This window comes from Drosophila mojavensis, unplaced genomic scaffold, assembly GCF_018153725.1.
Source record: "Drosophila mojavensis isolate 15081-1352.22 unplaced genomic scaffold, ASM1815372v1 contig_80, whole genome shotgun sequence".
NCBI lineage: Eukaryota > Metazoa > Arthropoda > Insecta > Diptera > Drosophilidae > Drosophila > Drosophila mojavensis.
Genome location: NW_025318906.1, coordinates 8401110 through 8425369, shown reverse-complemented (window position 1 = coordinate 8425369; position 24260 = coordinate 8401110). Strand labels below are relative to the sequence as shown.

At 37.7% G+C, this 24260-nt stretch overlaps 6 protein-coding genes across 7 annotated transcripts; 3 read left to right on the top strand and 3 right to left on the bottom strand.

Annotated features, from left to right (window-relative positions):
* The first annotated feature begins 114 nt into the window (after nucleotides 1-114).
* On the top strand, nucleotides 115-20228 carry LOC6579113 (ribonuclease P protein subunit p25-like protein). Its single transcript, XM_002004974.4, has 5 exons — nucleotides 115-297; nucleotides 19107-19224; nucleotides 19285-19466; nucleotides 19528-19644; nucleotides 19707-20228. The coding sequence occupies exons 2-5, from the start codon at nucleotides 19117-19119 to the stop codon at nucleotides 19954-19956; spliced, it is 657 nt and encodes a 218-aa protein (XP_002005010.2). The 5' UTR covers nucleotides 115-297; nucleotides 19107-19116; the 3' UTR covers nucleotides 19957-20228.
* On the bottom strand, nucleotides 712-3854 carry LOC6579116 (aromatic-L-amino-acid decarboxylase). Its single transcript, XM_002004977.4, has 3 exons — nucleotides 3523-3854; nucleotides 1461-2565; nucleotides 712-1392 (listed from the first exon to the last, which is right to left on the bottom strand). The coding sequence occupies exons 1-3, from the start codon at nucleotides 3650-3652 to the stop codon at nucleotides 876-878; spliced, it is 1752 nt and encodes a 583-aa protein (XP_002005013.1). The 5' UTR covers nucleotides 3653-3854; the 3' UTR covers nucleotides 712-875.
* On the top strand, nucleotides 6726-8384 carry LOC6579115. Its single transcript, XM_002004976.4, has 2 exons — nucleotides 6726-8158; nucleotides 8220-8384. The coding sequence occupies exons 1-2, from the start codon at nucleotides 7279-7281 to the stop codon at nucleotides 8282-8284; spliced, it is 945 nt and encodes a 314-aa protein (XP_002005012.2). The 5' UTR covers nucleotides 6726-7278; the 3' UTR covers nucleotides 8285-8384.
* LOC6579114 (tyrosine decarboxylase) lies at nucleotides 9557-16111 on the bottom strand. The gene is made up of 8 exons (XM_032730608.2): nucleotides 15859-16111; nucleotides 14593-14802; nucleotides 13711-14018; nucleotides 13218-13652; nucleotides 12895-13109; nucleotides 11905-12031; nucleotides 10175-10683; nucleotides 9557-10105 (listed from the first exon to the last, which is right to left on the bottom strand). The coding sequence occupies exons 2-8, from the start codon at nucleotides 14720-14722 to the stop codon at nucleotides 9850-9852; spliced, it is 1980 nt and encodes a 659-aa protein (XP_032586499.1). The 5' UTR covers nucleotides 14723-14802; nucleotides 15859-16111; the 3' UTR covers nucleotides 9557-9849.
* A 637-nt stretch (nucleotides 20229-20865) lies between the features above and the next one.
* LOC6579112 (FAD-dependent oxidoreductase domain-containing protein 1) lies at nucleotides 20866-22338 on the top strand. Its single transcript, XM_002004973.4, has 2 exons — nucleotides 20866-21113; nucleotides 21172-22338. Exons 1-2 carry the CDS (start codon nucleotides 20892-20894, stop codon nucleotides 22270-22272), a joined length of 1323 nt encoding a protein of 440 aa, XP_002005009.1. The 5' UTR covers nucleotides 20866-20891; the 3' UTR covers nucleotides 22273-22338.
* A 653-nt stretch (nucleotides 22339-22991) lies between these two features.
* Nucleotides 22992-24196, bottom strand: LOC6579111 (MOB kinase activator-like 4). 2 transcript variants are annotated; one of them, XM_015163496.3, is made up of 3 exons: nucleotides 23805-24196; nucleotides 23365-23738; nucleotides 22992-23315 (listed from the first exon to the last, which is right to left on the bottom strand). In XM_015163496.3, exons 1-3 carry the CDS (start codon nucleotides 23862-23864, stop codon nucleotides 23060-23062), a joined length of 690 nt encoding a protein of 229 aa, XP_015018982.1. In that variant the 5' UTR covers nucleotides 23865-24196; the 3' UTR covers nucleotides 22992-23059. The 2 variants fall into 2 exon arrangements, with proteins under 2 accessions (XP_015018982.1, XP_002005008.1); XM_002004972.4 differs by having other exon boundaries at nucleotides 22992-23297; nucleotides 23805-24193.
* Between the last annotated feature and the right edge of the window lie 64 nt (nucleotides 24197-24260).

The following is a 24260-nucleotide window of genomic DNA, read 5'->3' as shown; positions in this document are numbered from 1 at the left end:
GCGCCGACTCTGGTTTGTTTACGTTTTTGCAGCGATGAAAATACAACAATCGACTAGTGCGATAGTGCAGTCCTACCTCTGTTATCGATAGTTTGCGCCAGCCGGCAATCGTATTAATCGTTCAGCTGTCCGCTCGCACATGTGGCTTCGTTTGTTTTGTTATTGTGAAAGATTTGTGAATTTATTATAAATAAACTGTATGCAAGTGCCTAACTTGGAAGTGACTTGAAACTAAAAACCAACATTTGTTTGAGATTAAATAGACAGACAGAAAGCGGGGAAGGCATTAGCAGAAAGGTAAGCGTAGTTGCATTGTTTTTGTTTTACCGTTGTTTTTTATACTGTCTTGTTTATTTGCCTGGGGTATTTATAAAAGTTGATTAGTCTGTATATTATTGACACATAATTATTGATGTTGATTATGCAAATGCAATCACACAAGTCAAATTGCATGCAAACAATTGATACGATCAATCAAGGGTGCACGATTGTTGCTGTCTCCCTTCCACTTAAGTAACGAATTGAAAGCTCTAAAAGCTTAGCTTAAAATTCGCTTACGAGATTTCTAATTTGTAAAGGGAAAAAACTTCTTTGTAGTTAATAATATATTTTTAATAAAAAATGCGCTTATTAAATGCTAAGTAAATGTTTATGTTTATAAATAAGAGTTTGTTGTGATTTTTGTTGTTCATGAGAGCATTAACTAAATAATATTGATATGTAGGAACCCGACAATAAATTATATGAAAATTAGAAGCGCGGCTTAAAAACTATTCAAATTCAAATCGTTCGATTCTAGGTGCAGGCCTCATTGCAGCTCGTAGCTAAACTTCAATAGAAACACAGCTAATACTATTTACATATTTGCACATCCCTCAATTGCTCGCCTCATCTGTGTCCACGTCAGATATATCCTTAAGCTTTGTATTATTATTATTTTGATTATCCTCTGTCGCCTGTTGAAAGTTTTGCTGTATCGTTTTGGGATCCACCACCAAAATAGGTGTACATCCATCCATAAGATGTTCGCTTTGACTCTGAAACTGTTCCCGCGATATACTGCGCGTAAACGAGAAACGCAATGACTTGGTTCGCGTGAGCTTCTTCTTGATGGGCGGCTTGCCCGAAACCGGCCCCACGGGCTCTGAGCTGGTGCGTTCTGTTTCGGGTGTGGTCGGCGCCGAGCTGATCTCCAGCTGAACATCGCGCAGTATTTCCTCCGCAAAGCCTTTGATCTGAGCCCAGGCATCCAGTATATCCTTCTCTGTGGCATGCTCATACGTCACACAGAAGCGTATCACATAGCGCCCATTGAATTTAGCCGGCGTCATGTGCATCCTGCCTGAATGATTGATCTGTGCCAGGAGCAGATGATTGGGCTCATCGCCGGTGCTGCGGGGGGAGAAGGGGAATATTGTAATATACGAGAGAATAAAGTTTTAGTCCAATTTTAAACTTACCGCATGCGGAAGCACACCAGACCCAGGTGCACATCGTTGCGCACCTCGAAGCGTTCGTCCTTGCGCACCAGCATCTCGAATTTCTTGGCCAACACCATGTGATTGCGTATGTACTCCTGCAGTCCCTTCACGCCATATGTACGAAAGACGAACCACAATTTGAGCGCACGAAAGCGACGACTCAGGGGAATGCCATAGTGTCTGTAGTCCACGCCATTTATGTGTTCGTGCCTCAGGTACAAGGGATTCACATTGAGCGCGCTCTTCAGTACCATCACATCCCGCACCCACAGAGCAGACGCATCGAAGTTGGTCAAAAGTAACTTGTTGGGATTTGTGTTGAATGAGTCGGCGTACTCCAAGCCAGCGGAGAACACACGCATCTCGGGTAGTATGAAAGAGTTGCCTGCATAGGCGCCATCCACATGCAGCCAAATGCTGGACACCTGTCGGCACACCTTGCCGATCTCGGAGATATCGTCGAAGGCACAGCCACCGGTGGTGCCCACTGTGGCCACCACAAAGAAGGGCGTCAATCCGGCATTCACATCATTCTGTATGGCCTGCTGGAGTAGATCCACGCGCATCCGACCGCGTTCATCGGCATCGATAATGCGCAGCTTCACCAGCGCCATTTTGGTGGCCTTCTCCACGCTGGAGTGCGCCTCGCGACTGGCATAGGCAATCAGATTGGGCAGAAAGACGCTGTCATGGACGCTCGTATGGCCCTTCAGCTCGTTGATGGCCCTCGCACGTGCCGTAATCAGGCAGACGAGCACACATTCCGAAGCTGAGCCCTGCAGGGCGCCGCCGCCAGTGCTGCCCGGTGCGTCTGATATGAAGGCCTTGGGCAGACCCAATGCCTTGGCATACCAATTCATTACGATTGTCTCCAGCTCCGCGGCAGCCGGGCAACTGGCCCAGCTAAAGCCGATGGAGCCAATGGCACTGCTCAGCAAATCGCCCAGCACCGAGGGGAAACTGTTGCCCGACGGAAAGTAGGCAAAGAATTTGGGATGATTCCAGTGCACGACGCCTGGCATTATCTTCTGCTCAAAGTCCTCGAGCACATCTTTAAACGATTCTGGTGATTGGGGCGCGTCAGCTGCAATATAAACAAATCAAGACAGCTTGTTAGTTGGCCCTGGAAACAGTTTGGCTTTGAATCTATACTAAATATATATATGTTATGTCTGTAGTTTATCTATGTATATCTTTTAGCACCTATAAAGCTGTTGGCTATAGATTTTGTTATTTTTGGCAGCGTGCGGCAAAAATCAGCATCATTCCAGCACATATCTTTATCTACTCCTTCACCTGTGTGTGCGCGCCTAATTAATTGATTTGTTTTGTTGCGGTGTTCATCAAAACGTAAATATTTAGCTTAACTAACTGTGCGCAATTCGCTCGAAATTCGCCTGAAAAAACACCAAAAATCTTATGACCCAACTGCCTGATGCCCCACATTGGGCCCACGCTACAGTTTTTAGTAAAAAAAAAAAAGCGCAGATTTTGTTTTGTTTTTTTTTTCATGGATTCACGGTTACCATGTGGGCTTCTAGAGAGCTACAAGTCAATTCGCGTTGTTTGCTCGCAATTAGTCAACATGAAATCCACAAGTTTCTCAAGTGTCTGTCGAGTGGAGGTTTTTTATTGTATTTATTGTTGTTGAAGATTTGTTTTCCATTTTCTTTCAATTCTTTTTTTTTTTTTTTTTTTCTGTGAATATTTTGTGTGAAGCGAAATTTATTTTTCGTTTCGTTAATTTGTTTAGAAGCCTTTAACTAATTGTTGTTTACATACGCGATCTCTCAACCAGCTCTGACTGGCAATATTTTTATAGTTTATAAACAAAATATGTAGTTCTCTACATTGCATCAAAATAGCGCAGACATATTTCATACTTATTTTTTTTTTTTTCGTTTTGAATGAATTTTGCATTCCATTGAGTAAAATAAAATATATCTATAATTACTTCAGCAAATTGAAACGCGCATTATTTATAAATTGTTTGTAAATAGACTAGCTTAACGAGGCTATTTATGCGCGCTCTATTTCTTACCTGGCAACAGTTTTTTCAAATATCCAGGATCCAGTGTGGGCGCCACATCGCGCTCTTCAATATTGCTGCCATACTCGCATATATAATCGATCACTTCCTTGCCATATTTACGGAATTCTTCCACATTCATTTTGCAGTTTGTTTTTGGTGCTTTTACAATTTCACTGAATGCACTTAAATTTTTATTTATTTTTAATAACTTTTTAATTTTTTTAAACACTTTGCCCAAAGCTAGGCAACACTTGTCTCTTCTCCTTCACTTCGTTCACTTTAACCCGTTACGTTCTGCTCGTTCTGCTCGTTGCAGCTTCCTTTGCGCGAATGACTCGCACATCGATGCTGCATTCGTTTTTATAACGAGCGCACGCACGATGCTCTCTCTCTCTCTCCCGCTGGCTCTCTGCTCTGCTGTGCTCGACTTTGCTTAGCTCTCTCTCACTCACTCACTCGTTCACTCTCCAGCTATTGCTCGTGTCTGTTGTCTTCTTTCTCAAATTACCTGCACTGTACTTTGCCGCCTTCGACGCCTTCGTCGTGGCATCGTTTTTTGGGAAACCCGCTTTGCCAATTTGTTGAGTCGCCTCAAGCTTCAGTTCGTTGCGCGCGCGCTTTGTGTAGGTTGTTTCGGTTAGTTTTTAATTCAATTTGAGAAATTAACGAAAAAAATTCCCTGCCGGGAAACATTATATATATTATATTTTTTGTTTGCCATAATTATATGGCTTGAATGCGAAATGAAAGGCTTTTCGTGTGGCGATTTGAAACTGATTGAGTCTTTATTAATAGCACATTACAATTGGTTATGTAGAAGAATTGTAATGGTGATAATTATATGTATTATTAAATGCATGCCATGTTGGCTAAAATACAAAAACTGGGCTTAAAGGGTAGTTGGGTAGGTTTAAAAAGTTTCCGTTTTTACTTTTGTTGAATGATTCAGAGCATTTCTTGAGTTTACGAAAATCCCTGAAAAGCGTATTATTAACTAAAATAAATTATTTAGCCAAATATTAAGTATACGTAAACCACATTGTTAGATAAATAGTGGGAAAATGCTTTAAATTTAGTTGGAGGAAATTGAAACAGTAAATGTTTGTTATTTCTTGCTGAGTGAATCAGATCAATTATTGGCATAGGTTTAATTTGTATTCAAAAGAAACAGCAGACTAAATTACGCCAACGTACTAAAATATTACGTATACGTCAAATATATTAATAGGCACGACACGAAAAAGAGCTCTGAGAGTAGTTGGGAAAATTGAGATAGTTTTGTTGATGTTTGTTAAATGAATCAGTTCTATTGTTAAGTTTCATTGAAAAAAAGTACACGAAGTATGTATAAGTAATAGAAGATATTAGAGTATTAAATATTTATAAAAAATATTAAAAAATAATAGTAAATAATCATAATTAACAAATAAATAATACATATTATTTAAAATTATATTAATAATATTTGAAATAAATAATACTAATAATACAATTGACCATTTATTATTGACCATTTTTGTTCATAATGAATATAAATGTCTTCTATAATCTGTCTAATATATTCGTATATTTTTTATAAAAATTGTGAGTATATTTCAAATTTAATATAAACCACTTTATTTAGTGCTAATATTTATATAAATGATATAATATCTAAATACAAAACGTATGATCTCTAAATGACAATTAAAAGTTCAAACTACAATCATTTGTTTTAATGATTACTTAATAGAAGCTAAATTAACATTGCGTTATGCATTGTTGTTGCATTTAATTAGTTTTACACAATCGTTGCCACGCCCACCGCAACTCGTGCGTTTCCCGTTTGAAAGCTCGAACCGGATTCGTTGCGGCTTCTTCTTATTAATCTCTCGCCTGAAAACATTTTTCGGGGAACTTTTTGGATAGGCACAAGATCAGTGTTAAAAGACGTGCTTGGCATACGAATTAGACAATATGCAAAAAAAAAAGAGGAAGAAGAAGAGCGTCCAACTAATTCTCACCAATAGTATTTAACTAAGCTTGTTGACTATTTTATTTATTTTCTATGTATTATTTTATTTTATTTTTTTTTTGGCAACGGGGAATAACTTTTGACACATGCTTCAAAAGTGGCAAATAATTGAGCAAATACATAAGTTGGCCAAAATTATTAACATTAGTGCGTGCTGTGTGTGTATGTGTGTATGCGTGTGTGTATTGCATGTGGCAAGCTATGACGTATTTGCCACTTCATTGGCATCTCATAAGCAAAATAATAATTTCTAAAGCGTGGGTGAGTGGGTGGGCGTGGGCGTTGTGTGTAAATAGATCTCAGTGAATACTCATTAAGACCTAAACAAAAGCATGAATGAATGAAAATGCTTTGTATGCCAACCGCAAGTTTTCCGCGCTGTGCTAATTAGCTAAATTAGTGCCTATGGCATATATATATATAGTAATTTCATCTGGACCCGCCAGATTCCAGAGTTCAAGTTAGTTAGCTGCTGCCAGCCTCCTCATGCATATTCAATCAAACGCAGTCAAACCAAAACTCTTGCGCTGATTCATGCGCGCACGCGCCTTGCCCACCAGGGCAAAGTGCGGGCTATGCGAGGCATTGACAGTGGATGACTTGGCGTATTTATTTTCTGTTTTTTGCTGTTTGGCCACGGCCTGACGATCTGCTTTATGTTGGCTCAACTCAACGCAACGCAACGCAACGGCACGCAACTCAACTCAACTCTTCACACACCGCGATATTTCGGCTTGAGACTTTCATTCACTCACAATGGGAATGACGTCGTTTGTCTAAATATAAATCGCATATTCAGTTTACGCGGTCACACTTCAAATTGCTCGAGGCTCTGTGGCGTCCATCCGCCTGGCACCATCCGCAGAGTCGAATTGATTACCGAAATTCGCCCATCAATTATACGATATTATATAGTTGGAACTGCCAAACATCATTCGTGGCTCATCTTTGAATAATTTTAATGGGCTCTGCTTAAGATCTGCTTTCGTCATTGTCGAATCGCTTGACAACATAGCTCAAATCTTTTAGGTTTTCAGTCTTGAACTGCTCTTCTTCTTGTTCTGCTTTGAATTTCGTCAATTCACAGCTTTGGCATTTCATTTATTTCGGCTGCTTTGAGTCTTATGTATGTTAATGTCACAAATTTAAATTTCAAAAATTTTATGGCTATTTTGCTATCGTTTTTACACTTTGCTTTGACTTTTAATTTGATTTATACGATTGTGATTTTTTATGTTTTATTCGACGCCAGTAGCTTAAACATTTATTTGATCGTTAATTGAAAACCTTTGCGCAAGCTTTGAGGCTATTGTTCGGCTGGAGATTTCATGAGAATTTGAAACTTTTGATCTAAACTAGTTAGGGGGTAAACTTCCTGGAATTGGTAAATTTAATGTGGCTTACTTTTTACTAAATTTGAATGGATTTAAGGGTTATATTCTCATATATATAAAATAAAAGAAATTACTATTTTCTTGGAGCAATAAGGAAACGAATTTCACTTTCAGGAAGCGTTTTAAATATTTTGTTATTGTATTTTCATGAATTATTTCATTTACAACAGTCTTTCTTCTCTTTGATATATGACATACAAATATTGATAGAGCATCACATCAGATCTGTCTAGTTTTTCATAATATATATAAACTACTCTAGCCTTGATCTAACACTCAGAGTTAGCTACAAAAATAAAATATACCTACATGTAATTACTTAAGAAATCGTTGGCCAAAAAGTCCATTAGTATCGCAATGCGTACACAACTGTGTTATCTGTGGATGTTTAGCTGTTTCTTAACTTATCTTGGGGCTACTGTGGATAGAGTGTCGATGGATAAGCTGGGCTTTCACAATAACTACAATGCAATTGTGCGGGACTTAATCAAGAACTGGGAGTCACCGATTGTATATCTGCGGCAATTGGGTTATCTGCCCAAGGACTATGAGGATACATCAAAGATTAAGCCGAGCTTGGATGCTCTAATGAGTCGCATCGAGCACGATGATCAGCAGAATGCTATACACACCGAAGGTGATAAGGGCAAGCAGCAATTCTGTGGAACAAATGATGGCAAAAAGATGGAGCAGAAGAAGAAGAAAAAGAAGAAGCGAAAGGCCATTTTGCTGCAGCCGCAGAAGGGCAAACGACGTGATCGCGAGGCGAGTGCCACACAGGGCGTATCCTATCCCACAGTGGATCAACTGTTGGCAATGGTGCAGCAAGCGAAACCTGCGACAATAGGCGAGCAGCCCAAGGCTCAGCCGTTGCAGGCACAGCCAAAGCCCGTGGAACAGATTGACAGCTCGAAATTGCAGCTGCTTGGCCAAATGTTTTCAGAGCAGCGACAGGAGCCAGTGCAGCAAGAGCAGCCAGTGCAGCCAGTGCAGTCAGTGCAGCCAGCAGCCGAGGCCACTGAAAATGAGAGTCTCCTGCAGCGTCTTGTCAAGAAAATCAATCCGAGCCCTGAGACCAAGCCACTGGAAGCGGCTCAGCCAAATATCGTTGGCAATCTGCCGCAGTATTCAATTGAGCAACCATCGCCAATGGGGGCCTATAACATGATGAAGATGCTCAATGAGAGTCCTGGCAAAAGTGTGTCCTCCTATTTGGAAAGCCAAAAAGCGGATACGAGTATGTATAGCAAATTGCTTAAATCCATTGATAAATCCGCTATCCATTCGTCTCAATCTAGTCGCCCGGATCCGGCGCAATCTGAAATCAAGATTAATACGGAAATTGAAGCACCGCAATATCTAAATTGGGATATACAAAACCATCGGCTCAAAGAGATCTCACCCTTACTCAAGGATAACTATGTGGATAAAATAGTGCGGATCTTTGTCAAGAAACAGGAAGCTTTGGACATCTTAAATAAGAATCAAAATAGAATATGAGAAAGCGAGCAAAAGAAACTTCTTCAAATTGTTTACTCATTGCCATTCATTTATATATTTTTTGCAAAGAAGAAAAAAAAAAAGTTCCTTAATTGGTTTGCCGACTGATTCATATTCCAATTTTTCGCTTAAGAACAATTGGTTTTTTGCCTCGTTCAGGCAACGTCATCTTCGTGGCATCATCACGAATTGCTTTGAAATTTATGTCTTGTTTACGGGGGTAAAAATCACAGTAGTAAATCAATTATTTACAATACACATCTGTCTAAATATATGTTTACGATATTGTTTTCAGCGTAATTGTGCCAGGCTAAGTCTAAAAAAAAAGAATATAATAATAATCACAGCTGCTCGTGCCCAAAATAAAAACTATGCCTCAGCAGACGTTAAGGAAATGCCTTGCTATCTATCTTCATTAGATTAGTGAATGCTATTTAGCTTGAATTTGACATCATCTTTTGTTTTATAATTACACATTTTTCGTTAAAAAAAAGATAAACTACAATACTTGGTAAAATCAATATAATTTTAGGTATGTGTACGTAAATTTCGTTTTGTCTGTCTGTTGAATTTAATGGATTTTAATTTTCTGCTTCATGTGTTATCTAGACTGATAAGAGATTAAGAGAACTTCAAGCAAAATATTTTATTTCATTTTAAATTATTTGTTAGACATAAAATGTATAAGATTGTATAAGATTTTATTTAAAGAGTTTCCTAGAACGAAAAAAGAATATTTTATATATATTTTGTTAAGCAAACTATGATTTTTGCAAATATTAAAGTATATTTTGACTGCAATTGGATGGCTTAAGCTTATAATTTTTATCGATAATTTACCAGGATGCTTAAAATGAATTAATTAATATACTATATATAATTTAAAAAAAAAGGAAATTAAATTAAAATAAAAAATCATAAAAAAAAATTAAAAAAATAAAAAATAAATTTTATATATATATATATATATATATATATATATAAAAAGAAAAACATAATAAAGTGTATATATTAATTTTTATTTAAAAACATTTGTTTATAATCTATATAAACATAAATATGTATATATAATATATAATTTTCTTTTATATATGTATATTAATTTATATTTCTATATCTTGTTTATAAGTAAACACAATTTTGTAACGGTGTGTAATTTGCTATTTATTTATTATAGATATATAATTTTATATATAAATCTATTGAGCAGCAAACAAAATTATGGAGTTGTCTAGGTTAATTAGTATTTTGATATTAAATAAATATATATGTATGTATATATATTTGAGCTGGATATTTATAAGGAATGTTTGGTAAATTGTAAATTGGTGTAGAATTCAACTAGGCGTTCGACTACGCGTGCATTAAATAGTTTTCGATTAGTTTTTCGTTTAGTTTGTTTTGTCTTTGGTATTCATATTAAGTGCTTCAATTGTGATTTTCCCGGGCGGAGGGGGCTTTACGTAGAACCATGGGCGATTTACGTGGCGATTGCATCTGCTGTTGTTGCTGCGGCTGCTGCTGCTGCTGCTGCTGTTGTTGTTGTTGTTGTTGATGGTGTTGCAGTTGCTGTTGTTGTTGCACATTCACAAAGCCCGTCTCATTCTCCGGCGAGGGCGAAGAACCAGCGCCTGAATTGCGACGCGACGAAGTCGGGCGCACATTGGTGTCCAAGTGTCGAAAGCTGTGGAAGTATTGAGTACTTGACGAAAAGAAGAGAAGACAGAGACAATAGAAAGCTCTCCCTACTTACCGCAGTGAGCAATTGTTGCCCTTTTCCTCGTTGTTGCTGTTGAAGAGAAAGGCGAGCGGCCACGAGATCCACGAGTTGTGATCTACCGAGCTTTGAGTGCGTATGATGGGTGCACTGCCGCGACTGATCACCGGCGAGGGCAGCTCCATGGAGAGCTTCGGTGTGCCCGCCTTGTTGATAGCCGGATTATAGATCTTCGGATCACTGACCATGCGCACGAAGAACGAACGCTTCTGGGCGAGCGTATCCTGTTTCTTGCGATTAATGATCTCGGTGATCTCGTCGTGCTGCTCCTTCTCCAGCAGCTCGTTGGCAAAGTCCACGATGGTGTCCCAGGCATAGTCAATGTCCTCGGCGGTGGCATTCTGCGCCACCGCACAGAACCGTATGATATAACGCTCGTTGACGCTGGCCGGAACCATATGCAATTTGCCCGACTCATTGATGGCGCTCAGCAGTTTCTCGTTCAGCTTGTCGGTGCCCTTGAGGCGAAAGCACACCAAGCCCAGCTGCAATTGTACAGTTGAATGGAAACTCGTTTCAATAGATCTAATCGCCATTGTTGTGTGGTATACAAAAAGAATAAATATCAAACAGACTTTTAGCTTGAAATGACATTGCGTATACGCAATGTGAACGCCTTATTACGTGATGTGACGTGCGGCTGGTCATGAAAGAAAAAAAACGGCCAATCGAATTTAGTGGCTAAGAAACTGTAGCACTCAAGCGGCTGTCAATTAGTGCGTCATGGCTCACTGTGAATACCCATTAGTTTTTCTATGAAGGGTTGCTTAAGGCATTTTTGGAACAATATTTGTATGTTGTAGTCCCTAATTTTTTTTATACCTATAACATAGCTAGATAAGGAAGATATTTATAATTGTATTCATTTGTATCAAACTTTTTATATTAAACCTAGTTAATATTTATTCCCCCTTACATTTGACCTAATTTATATTATTATACCTTTTAAATTAGACCTAATTTACATATATCACTTTTATTTTTATACCTAATCTATTTATATATGTTTTTATATTTCTATTTTTTTATACCTAAATCTTTTGAGCTTAATTTTAATTGTAATCTCAAAAATTCAAGATTTTCCATATGCAAAACTTTTATTGAATCAAAACCCCAAAAGATCTTCGCACAGGGCATTTGTACGTCCAGCCCATTCCACTCTAAACATTCACACTTCTTGTTTTTATTTTTCTTCTTCCTCTCCTCCTTCTTCTGCTGTTTGGGCTGCCTTTAAACACAAAAATTGTTGTATGCCAATTATGCCAAAACACTTCAATTACCCGATTTTCGCAGCAGTTTCGATTGGAATTTTGGCATTTGGCGTGCAATTCCGCACGTTCGTCTCTGCGGCTAGTGTGAATTAGTGAAATTTACAAATAGTTTTACAAGCCCAAAAGACAAATTTCATAATTGAATTTTAGTTAAGTCAAAGTCAATGTTATTTGCGTCACTCGCTGCCAAAATAGCCAAACAATTTTCTCAACAACAGCATTAACTTTGATAAATGTTTAACATGCACAACAAAAGCCCGCACGCCCAAACATTTCGATTATAAAATTTACCACTGGCCGAAAGAAAAAACATCTATATATATAAATAAATCTAGCTGGGTGTAAACAAAAAGTGCTTTGAACTCGTTACATGATTATTTGCTGAGTTGGGGCAAGTCCATAAAATGAAATGAAAATGGACAAAACGTAACTCACCTTGACTTGATTACAGATCTCGAAACGTTTATCTTTGAGCACCAGTTCCTCAAAGCGTTTGGCCAATTTGATATGATGTCGTATATAGTGCTGTAGTCCGGATATGCCATAAGAGCGTAGGACAAACCTGAGATGATAATTGAATAGTAATAGGCGACGTAGATAATAGATATAGCTATTATAAGGTATGTGGTATGAGGTATGAGGTATGAAGTACGATGTATGGAAATAAAAATAAGAGAATAAGATGAGACGTTGATTCTCTTTTGCTTCAGCATAACATCTAGAGCCCCTCAGCTGCTTATAAAACTTTCTCTAAAGATCAGTCATAATTTTTCTAGTGATTTATTTACTTAACGTATAAGTCATATTTCCTAGTTATTGTTGGATGAATATATTTAAAATGGTACTCCCAAAAAGCATGGAGCAAGATTTTAACCTCTTTCGAGGTTTTTACAAGCTCCAATACTATATATGTTCCTAAAGAAGCATTTCTATAAATAGATTACGTTTTCATCTCTTCAATATTTATTAGATATGAGATTTCATTCACGTCCCCTGCTTGCTCGCTTCAGTGAACACAATAACCCATATACTTCACAGTTAATATATTCACAATTAACAAGTCATCTAGAGCTTATCGAAACACTCTCAAGTGTTTCCTATGAATTATTCACCGTAGTCATCAAAATAATTGCAGCGAAAATTCGATTCGTAACTCAATCAAATCATAGGTGCGTCTCTATCCCAGCCTCATCTTCTGCTTCTTCTATTGCCGAAATATTTTGTTTTTATAACTAAATCGCAAGCAAATATTAAAGCCACATGCTTGTAGTGAAGTATACTTAAGGCTAAGCAACAAGTTTGGCACTTTACAAACAAAAAATGTAGAAAAAAAAAATACTCAAAATATAAATAAAGAAAATATTTGACAATAGTCAACAAAATCATTTGCGCCTCGGGTCGGTCTCTTTTTTTTTTGGTACATACCACAGTTTCAGTGAACGAAAGCGACGGCTGAGTGGAACTCCCCAATGACGATAGTCGATGGCCGCATCCGAGTAGCCGTGCTTGAGATACAGCGGATCGACGACCAGAGCTGATGTCAGACGGATGCGATCGCGCACCCAAAGAGTGGAGCAGTCGAAATTGGTCAGTAGCCATTTGTTGGGGTTCGTGTTGAATGAGTCAGCGTATTCGATGCCCTGTTTATTAGCATACTGAACTGTTTAGAGCGACATTTGATTGAAGAGATAGGCGGTGGCAGAGGGAAAGAGATAGATATATAAAGAGAGAGAGCGAATTCAATGTACCTTTAGCAGCGGCTTCAGCTCGGGGCATATGAAACTGTTGCCCGCATAGGCCGCATCCACGTGCAGCCAGACGCAGGGAAACTTTTTCAGCTCGTTGCCAATTTCGGGTAAATTGTCGAAAGCACAGGAACCGGTGGTGCCCAGTGTGGTGGACACAAAGAACGGCACCAGGCCCTGCAGTTCATCCTCCTCCATGGCCTCGCCCACGGTCTGACCACGCAGGCTGGCGTTCTCGTCGGGCTCCAGAATGCGCAGCTTTACAAAGCATATCATGGCTGCCTTTTCCACACAGCTATGCGCCTCCTTGGAGCAGTAGGCCATCAGCTTGGACAACAAGTGTCCCTCCTCGACGAACGGATGCTGGGCCTTGAGACGTTTTAGCGCCTGAGCACGTGCCGCCAGCATTGTGACGAGCACACACTCCGATGCGGATGTCTGTGCCATCAATGTGAAGCCATCAATTTTACTCCAACAAACAAGTCGCATTTATTACCTGTATAACGCCGCCGCCGGTGCTGCCCTCCTTGAGGGCCAGAAAGTGATCGGGCAGTCCAATGGCCTTGCCTAGCCAATCGAGCACTATGGTCTCCAGCTCGGTGCAGGCGGGACTGGCTGCCCATGAGAAGCCAATGCAGCCGATGCCATCGCCCAGCATGTCGCCCAGAATGGAGGGAAACGAATTGCCCGCCGGAAAGTAGGCATGGAATCGAGGATGCTGCCAGTGTGTAACGCCCGGCATTATCTTATCCTCCACATCCGACATAATTTGATCCCAGTCCTCGGGCTCCTGTGGCGCTTCAGCTATTGATTGAATGTGGGTTAATATTAGTTTGTGGAAATATTATATAGATAGTTAAAATCTGTCAATTTTATGCATAAAGATTTTTTATATTTTATTAAGATATATTTATATTTTATAAATGAAAAAAAAAAAAAAAAACTTAATAGTTTTTTGTGATTCGATTTTTTCTGCATTTCATTTTGTCTTACTAATTTTTTTATTAACAAAATTCTGTAGTTATTTTTGAGTAAATCCTTTAAAATATGTATCGATAAATTTATAATAAAACTTATAGAAATCCTCAAAAATTTGAAGCTTAAATAAGCTTAAATAATAAGTATCAAAATTCGCGTCTTATAAATAAATCTATTTTGTATTATTTTATACCCATATGAATTTGAAATCTATTAACAAATTTTTCTATTTTTGCTCATTTTTCCAATTATAAATTTTTAATTACTTTCGAATTGCGCATTGTTGTCTTAACAATTTTAGATATACTCGTGTAAGCAAATGTTTTTAGCTTGTGATATTATATATAAATACCTATGCATATATAAATATATATATATGTATATTTATATGACCACTTACTTGGTAACAGATGCCTTAAGTATCCGGGCTCCACGCTGGGCGTAACCCGCCGTTCACCCAAGGTTTCCAGATAATTGCAAATGTATTCGACCATTTCCATGCCACGTTTTCGAAATTCGGTGCTATCCATCTTTATGCCGTTTTATATATTATAGTATATATTTGTTTGCCTCGATTTTCTTTCTTATTATGATATTTTGAGGGAATCGACTTGTAAGCGTGTTGTAAGAATAGACAAACAAATGATTTTTGAACACATTATTATTATTTATAAACAAAATATTGTCAATGTTTGTTACATTCGTAATTAAGATTTAAGTGTGAAAAGGTTTATATAAATATATATTTTTTATATTTATATACATTTATTTTAATTCGATTTAAATTATACTTTTTTATTTGGTTATTATTAGATTAAAATTGTTAGTTTGTTTAGCAAAATTAAATTTCTTATGAAAAAAATTTTAGCTTAATAGCTTTATAATAACGTAAATAAAATATTAAAAAAATTATAAAATAAAATATGAAATAAATATACTATGTAATTAAGTACAAACAAACTTTTAAAACATTAAAATATTTATATATATATATTTATATATATATATATATATAGAGGCAAAAGTTAAAAATTTAATTAAAAATAATAATCAGAAAAAATACATAAATACTAAAATGTTAAATTTAATTATTTAACTCATTTCGTAAAAACATCTTAACGTTGCTAACATAATATTTGCAGAATATTTAATTATTAATTTTTAAATATTTTGTAATGTGTGTGTTTTTTTTTTTTTTTTTTTTTTTTTTTTTTAAGTTCTATATTAATATATTCCAATGTCTATCAACGACTTGATAATTTTTCCAATGTCGCACTGAGATATATATTTTTTTTGTGTAATTTGCACAGTTCTTATGTATTTGTGTAGCTGATTTACAACACTTTGTTTACACGTAATTAATTTGGTACTTAGTTAATTTAGTTGCCTTTCATTCCTTATGGTTTGTTTATTGGCTCTTAAAAATTGTTTTAAATATTTTTTTTCGGCTTTTATGTGTTTCATTAACAATGTAGTTGCAGTAACAAATTGCCACGTTTTAATTTGTGTGTTTGTATTTGTTTATAATTAAAATTGGCACTTAATTTTGTGTAATTTCAAATGCTTGAAAAATTGCCGATTTTTTGGCACTTTGTTAATTTCTAATGGGCCATTATTATCACTGCCACAGCTGCTTGCTATTTGCCACTTGCCACTTGCCACTTACTGTTTGTCAAGTCGTTGTTGGCCGCGTCAATATCAACCGTTGGCCACGGCTTGCAAACCTCAAATGATCCTGGCTCTGCGGTTTGGCCAGGAGCTAAGCTCGGTTCCGCTGCCTGTTGGCATGTCTAATAAATGCCGAGAAGGGGGCGAAGTGGGGGGAGTAGGTCGACCGACTCTCTCCCCAACTGTGAAGCGTACTATATAGGGATGGGTTGCAAATAATTGAAATATTTGCGCTGCACAGTGGATGCTGTAAAAAATAAAACGTGCAGAAATAAGTGAGTATAAAACGAATTAATTAAAAAATGGCAAAGAAAAAATTGCTAAATAAAAAAATATATATATTTATAGAACCGAGAATAAAACAAATATATTAAATTTTGATGTATTTAAAAATTAAAAAAAATAAATAAATAAATAAAAAAAATTTTCCAGTTGCCAGTTTTGTATTTTCATTAAATATAATATTTTGTGAAATATTTTTATTTAATGTATTTATTACATTAAATAATAATTATCATAGATTTATTATTATTACTTTTTTAAATTTTATTTTGATCTCTTATCAACTTTTAGAATAATAAAAGTTAAGAATGCACCCACAATGGTCCACAATATTCATATCATTCATGGCTAACCTCCTGTATTGTATGTGTGTGTGTGTGCGTATGCCTGTTGCTATGTGCGTGTGCGTGCAAATATGCAGCAGCGCAGCAAGACGTCTAAATCTAATTTAAAGCCTTTTGAAGTAATTTTCGAATTGAACTTAATTTATATAATGTTAATTCAAAGTACGTGCTTATTTTATTGTCAACAGACAAGTCTCACACAAACACGCACTCACACGCAAACCGTTTATATATAGATGTCCTGCAGCAATCCTCCTCAATTACAAACAGTTTGTCCTTTTGCTTTATGCCCAACGCTCGTTTTGTTAATAACTTCCGCACGACATAGAATTACACTGATTGACATAAAAAATGATACGCTTGTGAAATTTTGACAAAGAATTAACAAAAATAATTATAATATAATAAAATAAAAATAAAAATGAAGAAAAAAAAATATTAATAAAAAAAAAAATAAATAATAATAATAATACAAAACAATTAACGCTATAGACATTCAATAATTGAAAAACAATAGATAAAAAAATATATTTAATATAATAATATATTCATTATTTTTTACTACATATGAGTATTATGAAAAGATTTGTTTATCTTGGCTTAAATGCCTATATATATATTTTGTTGTTGGTTATTTTACTTTATATTTATTTTTTATACACATTTTATAATTATAAATTTCTTATTATACATAAATTTTTAATATTATTTCTTCATTTATAAAATTTATTTAATTCTGTATATTTATTTTCTTTGTATATAATTTTTATTTGATCATTAATTATATTTAGTATTTAAAAAACTCTATGTATATTATTCAGATATTAATTTTTATATATATATTTTTCTATATTTAAACATCTAATTTTTGCTTTAGCATTTTATCACAACTCTGTTGTCCAGTCTTATATTTGTGCTTTATATAGAATAGCGTTGATAATGTGATGATAATGCTGCTGCCTGTTGAGCTCATCATAATCATGATGATGATGATTACGACGATGACGATGACGCTCTCAATGAGACAGTCAGAGCAGTGCCTGTCATCTGGTATTTGGCAGGCATTCCTCGTAACATTCCAAGGCGACCATCGCAGGCTTCCCACTCGCTTTTATTTTATTTAATTTTTTCCCTCTCTTGTTCTGCTTCTTTCTATTTCTGCTGCATTGAATCTCTAAGAATTGTCTGCGTTTTCATCTTGCTCTAGGACATACATTAACTGTGTGTGTGTGTGTATGAGAGTGAGTGTGAGTGCGTGGGTGTTTGATTGGGTCATGAGACGCCACCCACAGCACAGCCACACACAGTTTTGTGAAAAGTTCATTAATAAACTTTCGTTTGCTGCTGTCGAATTCAGAGAGCTCTCTGCATTCACGTCCCCATTTACAGCTCCCTTGCCCACACGCTGCCCCTGCCCCATTTATTTCGCCCTCAACTAAATGTTGTTTAGCTTCAACAAGTGGCATGCTACGCTCCGTTCTGCTCTGCGTGCGTGTGTGTGTGTGTGTGTGGGTTCTGCTCTCGTTCTGCTGCTGCTGTGTTGGTTGTCATCCTTGTTGTCTAGAGCCCGACACCAACAGAATTTTATTTAATGGGAAATTTCTGCTGCAGCCGCGCGCATTTAATTGCTCTAGAAATGTCTTTTTATTGACTTTTACTTGAACTCCTCTTCATGCGCCATACCCAAACGCGCTACAATGCGGCACAGTCTCTAAGGTTTGAGCTAAGATTTTGGCCTAAATCATAATACAATTATGGCCTAATACATAGCTAATAAATTGATTAACTAATTGATTGAATTATGAAGAGGAAACTTGGAATGGAATGGAAGTTAAATTTATTTTATTTATATGGTACAGCTTAAAATGAAAATGAGGAATACAAATTTCGCTAAATAATTATTAAATAATGATAATGAATATAAATCTATAAACCTATTGAATAAATAAATGAATAAAATTGTAAACCTCGTGAGCGGCTTTATGTAGATTTTTTCCTAACTCTAAAGTTTTATACGAATTATTTTATGTTATGTAAATTATTTAAAAAGGAATTAATTTAATATATAGAATTGAATCCAAAATCGCAATATCTTGAATTTCTGCAAATATAAAATGCCTTTAAAAGCTTTTATTATTTTTATTTGCTTTATAGATTCAATCCAGTCTAGACATAACTAATTTTCATAATACTCAATTGATACATATTCCTTAAATATTTATAGTTATTTGCCAAATTTGATTAAAATTATATGAAGATTTAAGATTTAACTAAAAATTGATTCCATTTAAAGTAGAGTTAATAAAGTTCGCCTTAGCCGCACCTGTTGCTTGCTGAGCGTGGATTTTTTTCCCCCCGCTTGGCTCCTGGGCGAAGCAACGCAGCGCCGCTCGCGTCTCATAAAGCAATTATGCAATTTGCACAGACTGTGGTGACAATAACTGCGCAAGACAGTTTATGAGTGGATGGATGAACTGTGAGGTAGAAGCTAGAAGCAGAAAAGCTCTTATTATGACACCCGATTCTGGTTCAAGGTTGTTGCCGAAGGCAGACCCATATACAAATGTTCAATATGCTAATCCAAATTGCATAGCTAATCCGGTTCGTTTATTGCCCATAGGTTAGCCAAAATGATGCACTATCGCAAGGCCGAGAATGTGGAGCAGGAGTTGAGCAAAAATGATTTACCCTTTGAGGATTGCTTGCCAAAGGCGCACAAGGATTTTCTCTGGATGCACGTAAGTGAATAACAGTATTATATCCATACTGAATGAATATTCATGAAATCCAATCAACAGGTCAAGGGCGGCACCAAGGTGAGCAATGTGATTGGCTATGCACAGTCGGCGCTGGATAAAGGCGAATATCGCAGCCTGGTCTGGAGCGGTTCTGGTGGCGGTGTTGTAAAGACCATATCCTGCGCTGAGGTGCTGAAGCGCAGCCATCCGCTATACCAGGTCACGCGCATGGGCTATACGAGGTAAACTGTTAGACTAGAGATGGACTGAAGGGTGTTTAATGTATGTAATCCTTGCTTGCAGCGTGGAGGAGCACTGGAAACCACAAATGGATGGCCTAGAGGAGATCGTTGTCAATCGCAAAATACCCACATTACATATACTCATGAGCCTGGACGAACTGGACGATAGTATAGATGGGTTGGTGCTCAATCTAAATTGATTATAATTTTCATTATTTCTGATCTATTCTTATTTTATAGTTTACAGAAACCCAATACAACTAGTGATTTCTGGCAGCATGATGAGCCGCCTGCTAATCGACTTGCAGCTGCCCATAGATCTGCGCCCGCCAATGGACCTGCTCCCGTCAATAGATCAGCTCCTGCAGCTAGAGGCACAAATAAACGCCAAAGATTTGGACGCAACAAACCGCAACAGCAGCAATCTCAACAAAATCAGCAAAGCCAAAGCAAACCTGCAACCGAAAGTGGAGCCAGTGAACATACCTAACATACTAAGCTATTGAAAGGACGGTTTAGTAGTGAAATGGAAGGAATAGGCCGAATAGACCTAATCAGTGTCTTCTAAATAGAAATATAATATACAAATGTCAGAAATGGTTTGCTGCGTTAATATAAATCTCTCGAAATTTTCTTGTGAGTCATATATTCTGTAAATGATTTATATATATATTTTATATAATAATATTTTCACAAACAATGTGTGACTGAAAATAAAGTTTTAAGGCAGTTGCTCCAAGAGTCTGCCACTTCCCATAAAAATGTTATTGCATACTTTTGTGCTGCACAATTAAAACCACTGAAGACGCCTTTTAACATAAGCAGTTGCTGTAGCTTAACAGCCGCTTTTACAGTCAGGAAGTTGATTTTTAACAGCGTACCTACGCCTAGTGTATATGCAATGAACATTTTAATGATTAGGACGTTTCTCATTTATATTATTTAAGGCTGCCATTATTACTAATAGTTTGTCTAGTCTTATATATAATAAAGAATTCTTGAAAAATGTATGAATTCTTATGTTATTGAATGCGAAACATTCCAATAATTATAAATTTCAAAATATATATAAATAAAATGTAATTTATAATATATATATTACAATATTTTATAAAATATAAGTCAAATATCTATAACTAAATATAAAATATAATATAAAAGTAAATATAAAAAGGTTATAAATATATTTAAAATTCTTAAAATATTTTACCCAATCACAAATCGCATATACTCCGCGTATTTTAATGTATTCAATCCAAAAACCAACAATGTCAGCCGGTTACACTTTTATAATATTTGTATAGATAGATTTAATCGTAGTATTGTACCATTGTATAGTATATTTACTTAAGTTGATAAGCGGCGAGAAATCTAATCGGTGCCATAACACTCAATTGCCACGATGCTTGAGTTTCAGTGTGAAAAATGCTTCGCTTGGGACGTGTCTTGCGGACGGCTGCATTGCAGCAGCAATTGCGATTAATGAGCGGAACGCAGACGTCTGTTGGTGGCGGAGATGCGGTGCCCAAACATTGCGATGTTCTGATCATTGGAGGCGGCGGCATGGGCGCCTCCTCAGCCTATTGGCTGAAGAAGAAAGCCGAACAGAAGAAGCTCAGTGTGCTGGTTGTGGAGCGAGATGCGGGCGTAAGTTGCGTCTTAAAACTATAAAGGCTTATACAAAAGCGTTAGCTCCCTTCCACAGTATACGACTGCATCAACTGTGCTCTCAGTGGGCGGCGTGCGGCAACAGTTCTCGCTGGCAGAGAACATAAATATGTCGCTGTTTGGCTACGAATTCATATCCGACTGCCGCAGCCATTTGGGTGACGTGGAACTGAACTTTCAGCCCCATGGCTATCTAATCTTGGCCAGCGCGAATGGCGCAGAGATCCTCAGTCGCAACTCCAAGCTGCAGAATGAGCTGGGCGCCTGCAATGAGCTGCTTGGTCCGGCGGCGTTGAGCAGTCGCTTTCCCTGGCTCAGCACGCACGGCATCGAACTGGGATGCTATGGGCTCAATAAGGAGGGCTGGTTCGATCCGTGGGCCCTGCTGATGGGCTTCAAGAAGCAGGCACGTGCCTATGGGGCACAGTTCGCCAATGGTGAGGTGACGGGCTTTGAATACGATGCAGCTGGTCAGCTCTCTGCAGCTGTGGTAAGCTCAGCGGATGGCAGTAAACACTCCGTGAAGTTCGATAATTGTGTGCTGGCTGCGGGTGCACATTCCGGACAGGTGGCGCGGCTGGCTAACATTGGCACTGGCAAGGACCTGCTGAGCGTGCCGCTGCCCGTGGAGCCGCGCAAGCGTTATGTCTACGTCTTCAATACACAGGGACGCAATTGTCCGGGGTTGGCCACGCCTCTGACTGTGGATCCCGATGGCACTTACTTCCGGCGCGATGGCCTTGGCGGCAATTTTCTGGGCGGTCGCAGTCCGGCGGATCACGAGGAGCCCAGCTGCGATACCCTCGATGTGGACCATGGCTACTTTGAGTCCGATGTCTGGCCCACTCTGGCCAGCCGTGTGCCCGCCTTCGAGTCGGTCAAGGTGCAGAGCAGCTGGGCCGGCTACTACGATCACAATTGCTTCGATGCCAATGGCATCATTGGAAGGCATCCGCACTACACGAATCTATTCATCGCCACCGGTTTCAGTGGCCATGGCATACAGCAGACGCCAGCGGTGGGTCGAGCCATTGCCGAGCTAATACTGGATGGAAAATATACCACACTTGATCTCAGTCGATTGGGCTTTGAGCGTCTGGTGGCACAGCAGCGCATGCTGGAGGTGAACATTGTCTAGAAACTGAAGAAGAAGTACCTAAAATATGTAAATAAATTATTAGTTTGTTGTTTCGATTTATTGCAATTGTTTGGTTTTTCTTTCATTTTTTAAATATTTTTTTCTGTATATAGTTTATGATAGTAAACTTCACTTTCGTTACAATTGCTTTTCCATTTCATTGAGAGGGTTTCTGGGGCGGAAAAGAAAAAGGAAAAATCTGTCGCGTATAATGGATGTGAGTGTGTCTACATATAATTTATTTAAAATAAGAATTTAATTATATATATATAATCATGTAACGATTACGGAATCAAGTGACGCATCGTTTGTTTTACAGTTGCCTTGTTTTTGTTTTTCAACTTGTTTGCGTTTGTTAATAATTATATAGATTTTTATATATTTGTCGTTCGAACTACATACACAAGAATTTGCAAAATAAATTTTGTTCAGTTGTTTACTATTTGTTTTTCTTCTTAAATATGCCGCTCAATTCAAATTTCCATTTCTTGCTCTCTGTTTCTGGTCGTTCGTGTTGTGAGAACCAAAAAACATAATGCGTTTATCTCGGATCTAATGCAAGCTATTAGTAAATATATATATATATTATAAATATGTTTAAGTGAGTTGTGTGTATGTATGAATGATTGCAACAATTTCTTTTTGTTTGTTTGTCAATCATTTTTTTAATGCTTAATGCTTTTTTTGTTTGTTAGTTTTTTTTTCTGTTCGTGGTGTTCCTATTATTATTGTTGTGTTTGTTGTTATTGTTGTTGCTGCTACTACTGCTGCTGCTGCTGTTGCTTCTTTAGGCTTCGCTTTCGCCTGGTGCCGCATTCTCCTCCTCGTTAATGGGCACAATTAAATTCTCCTTGGACATGAGATTGTATTTTGTGACAAAGTGTGTAAATCGGTGGCATAAATACGTCTCAGCCTCAAATTCGTCAAAGATGCGACGATGATGGAAATACGCATGCGAGAAGATGCGATAGACACGCCGACATACCGATCCCAGCTTCGTCACCGACGACTCCTTGATCGAAACTCTGTGATTAAGCGTAACACTTCACTCATTATGTGGCTTAGTTGCTTTATGTGGATCAACAAACATACCTGCTTGGAAAATATTTATTGCTATTGAGCAGACAAGCGGCACCGTCCAGCGTGTGGCGTGTATAATCAATCGCGGGGCACTCTTTGGGCGTTTTGTGTGCCGCACACAGGAATATCCATTGATCGGTGGCCGTCATCTGTGTACATGTCGAGGGTGAGCATTGTTTCTGCAGTCGCACAGCCAGCCCATTCAATTCCATGCAAAACTGTCGCAAATGCTCATATTTCCAGACGCCCTCGTCCTGGGCCTCTGGCATGGTCAATATTAGCTCTACATTCGACGGATCTCGCTTGATCATCTGCTGTATATATTGCTGCACAGCCAGTGTGCTGTCCATTTCCTCGAGCGGTTCATCGGGCCAGCGACAGAAATCCTGTGCAACAGGGGAAAGTTATAGTAAACGAGGTTTACCATTTCATTTATTTAATTTATGACTTACCTTGGATTTTGTGCCTGGTCGGTTCCTACGCAATATTGTCGAGCCGTCAGCCATCTTCATGTTTCACCTTGCCTCGGCCGTAAGGAAGGAATAAAACAACACACACTCACACACACGCACGCTCAGACACAGGCAGTAAGACTTTTGGTGCCCAGCAGCAGTTGTGTAGACAACGAAGCTATGTAAAATCTGTGGGAGCCAAGCGCTCTACAAGTCGCAGGCGTTATGTTTGTTGGCTAGCCAAATGCAGTAATTAGTTTGAACTAAGTACCCTAGTTATTATTTTCGTTTACACATTTCACATTTAATTAATTACAAATTGAGCTACAACACTTCGCTTTGTGCGAGAAAATTTCTGACAAAACTACGACATACATACATATAGGGCTGGGTTATCGATATCGGTTTTTAGTCTACAGGCCGCAGTCTGCTGTTGGACACAGTGGCAACTCTGCA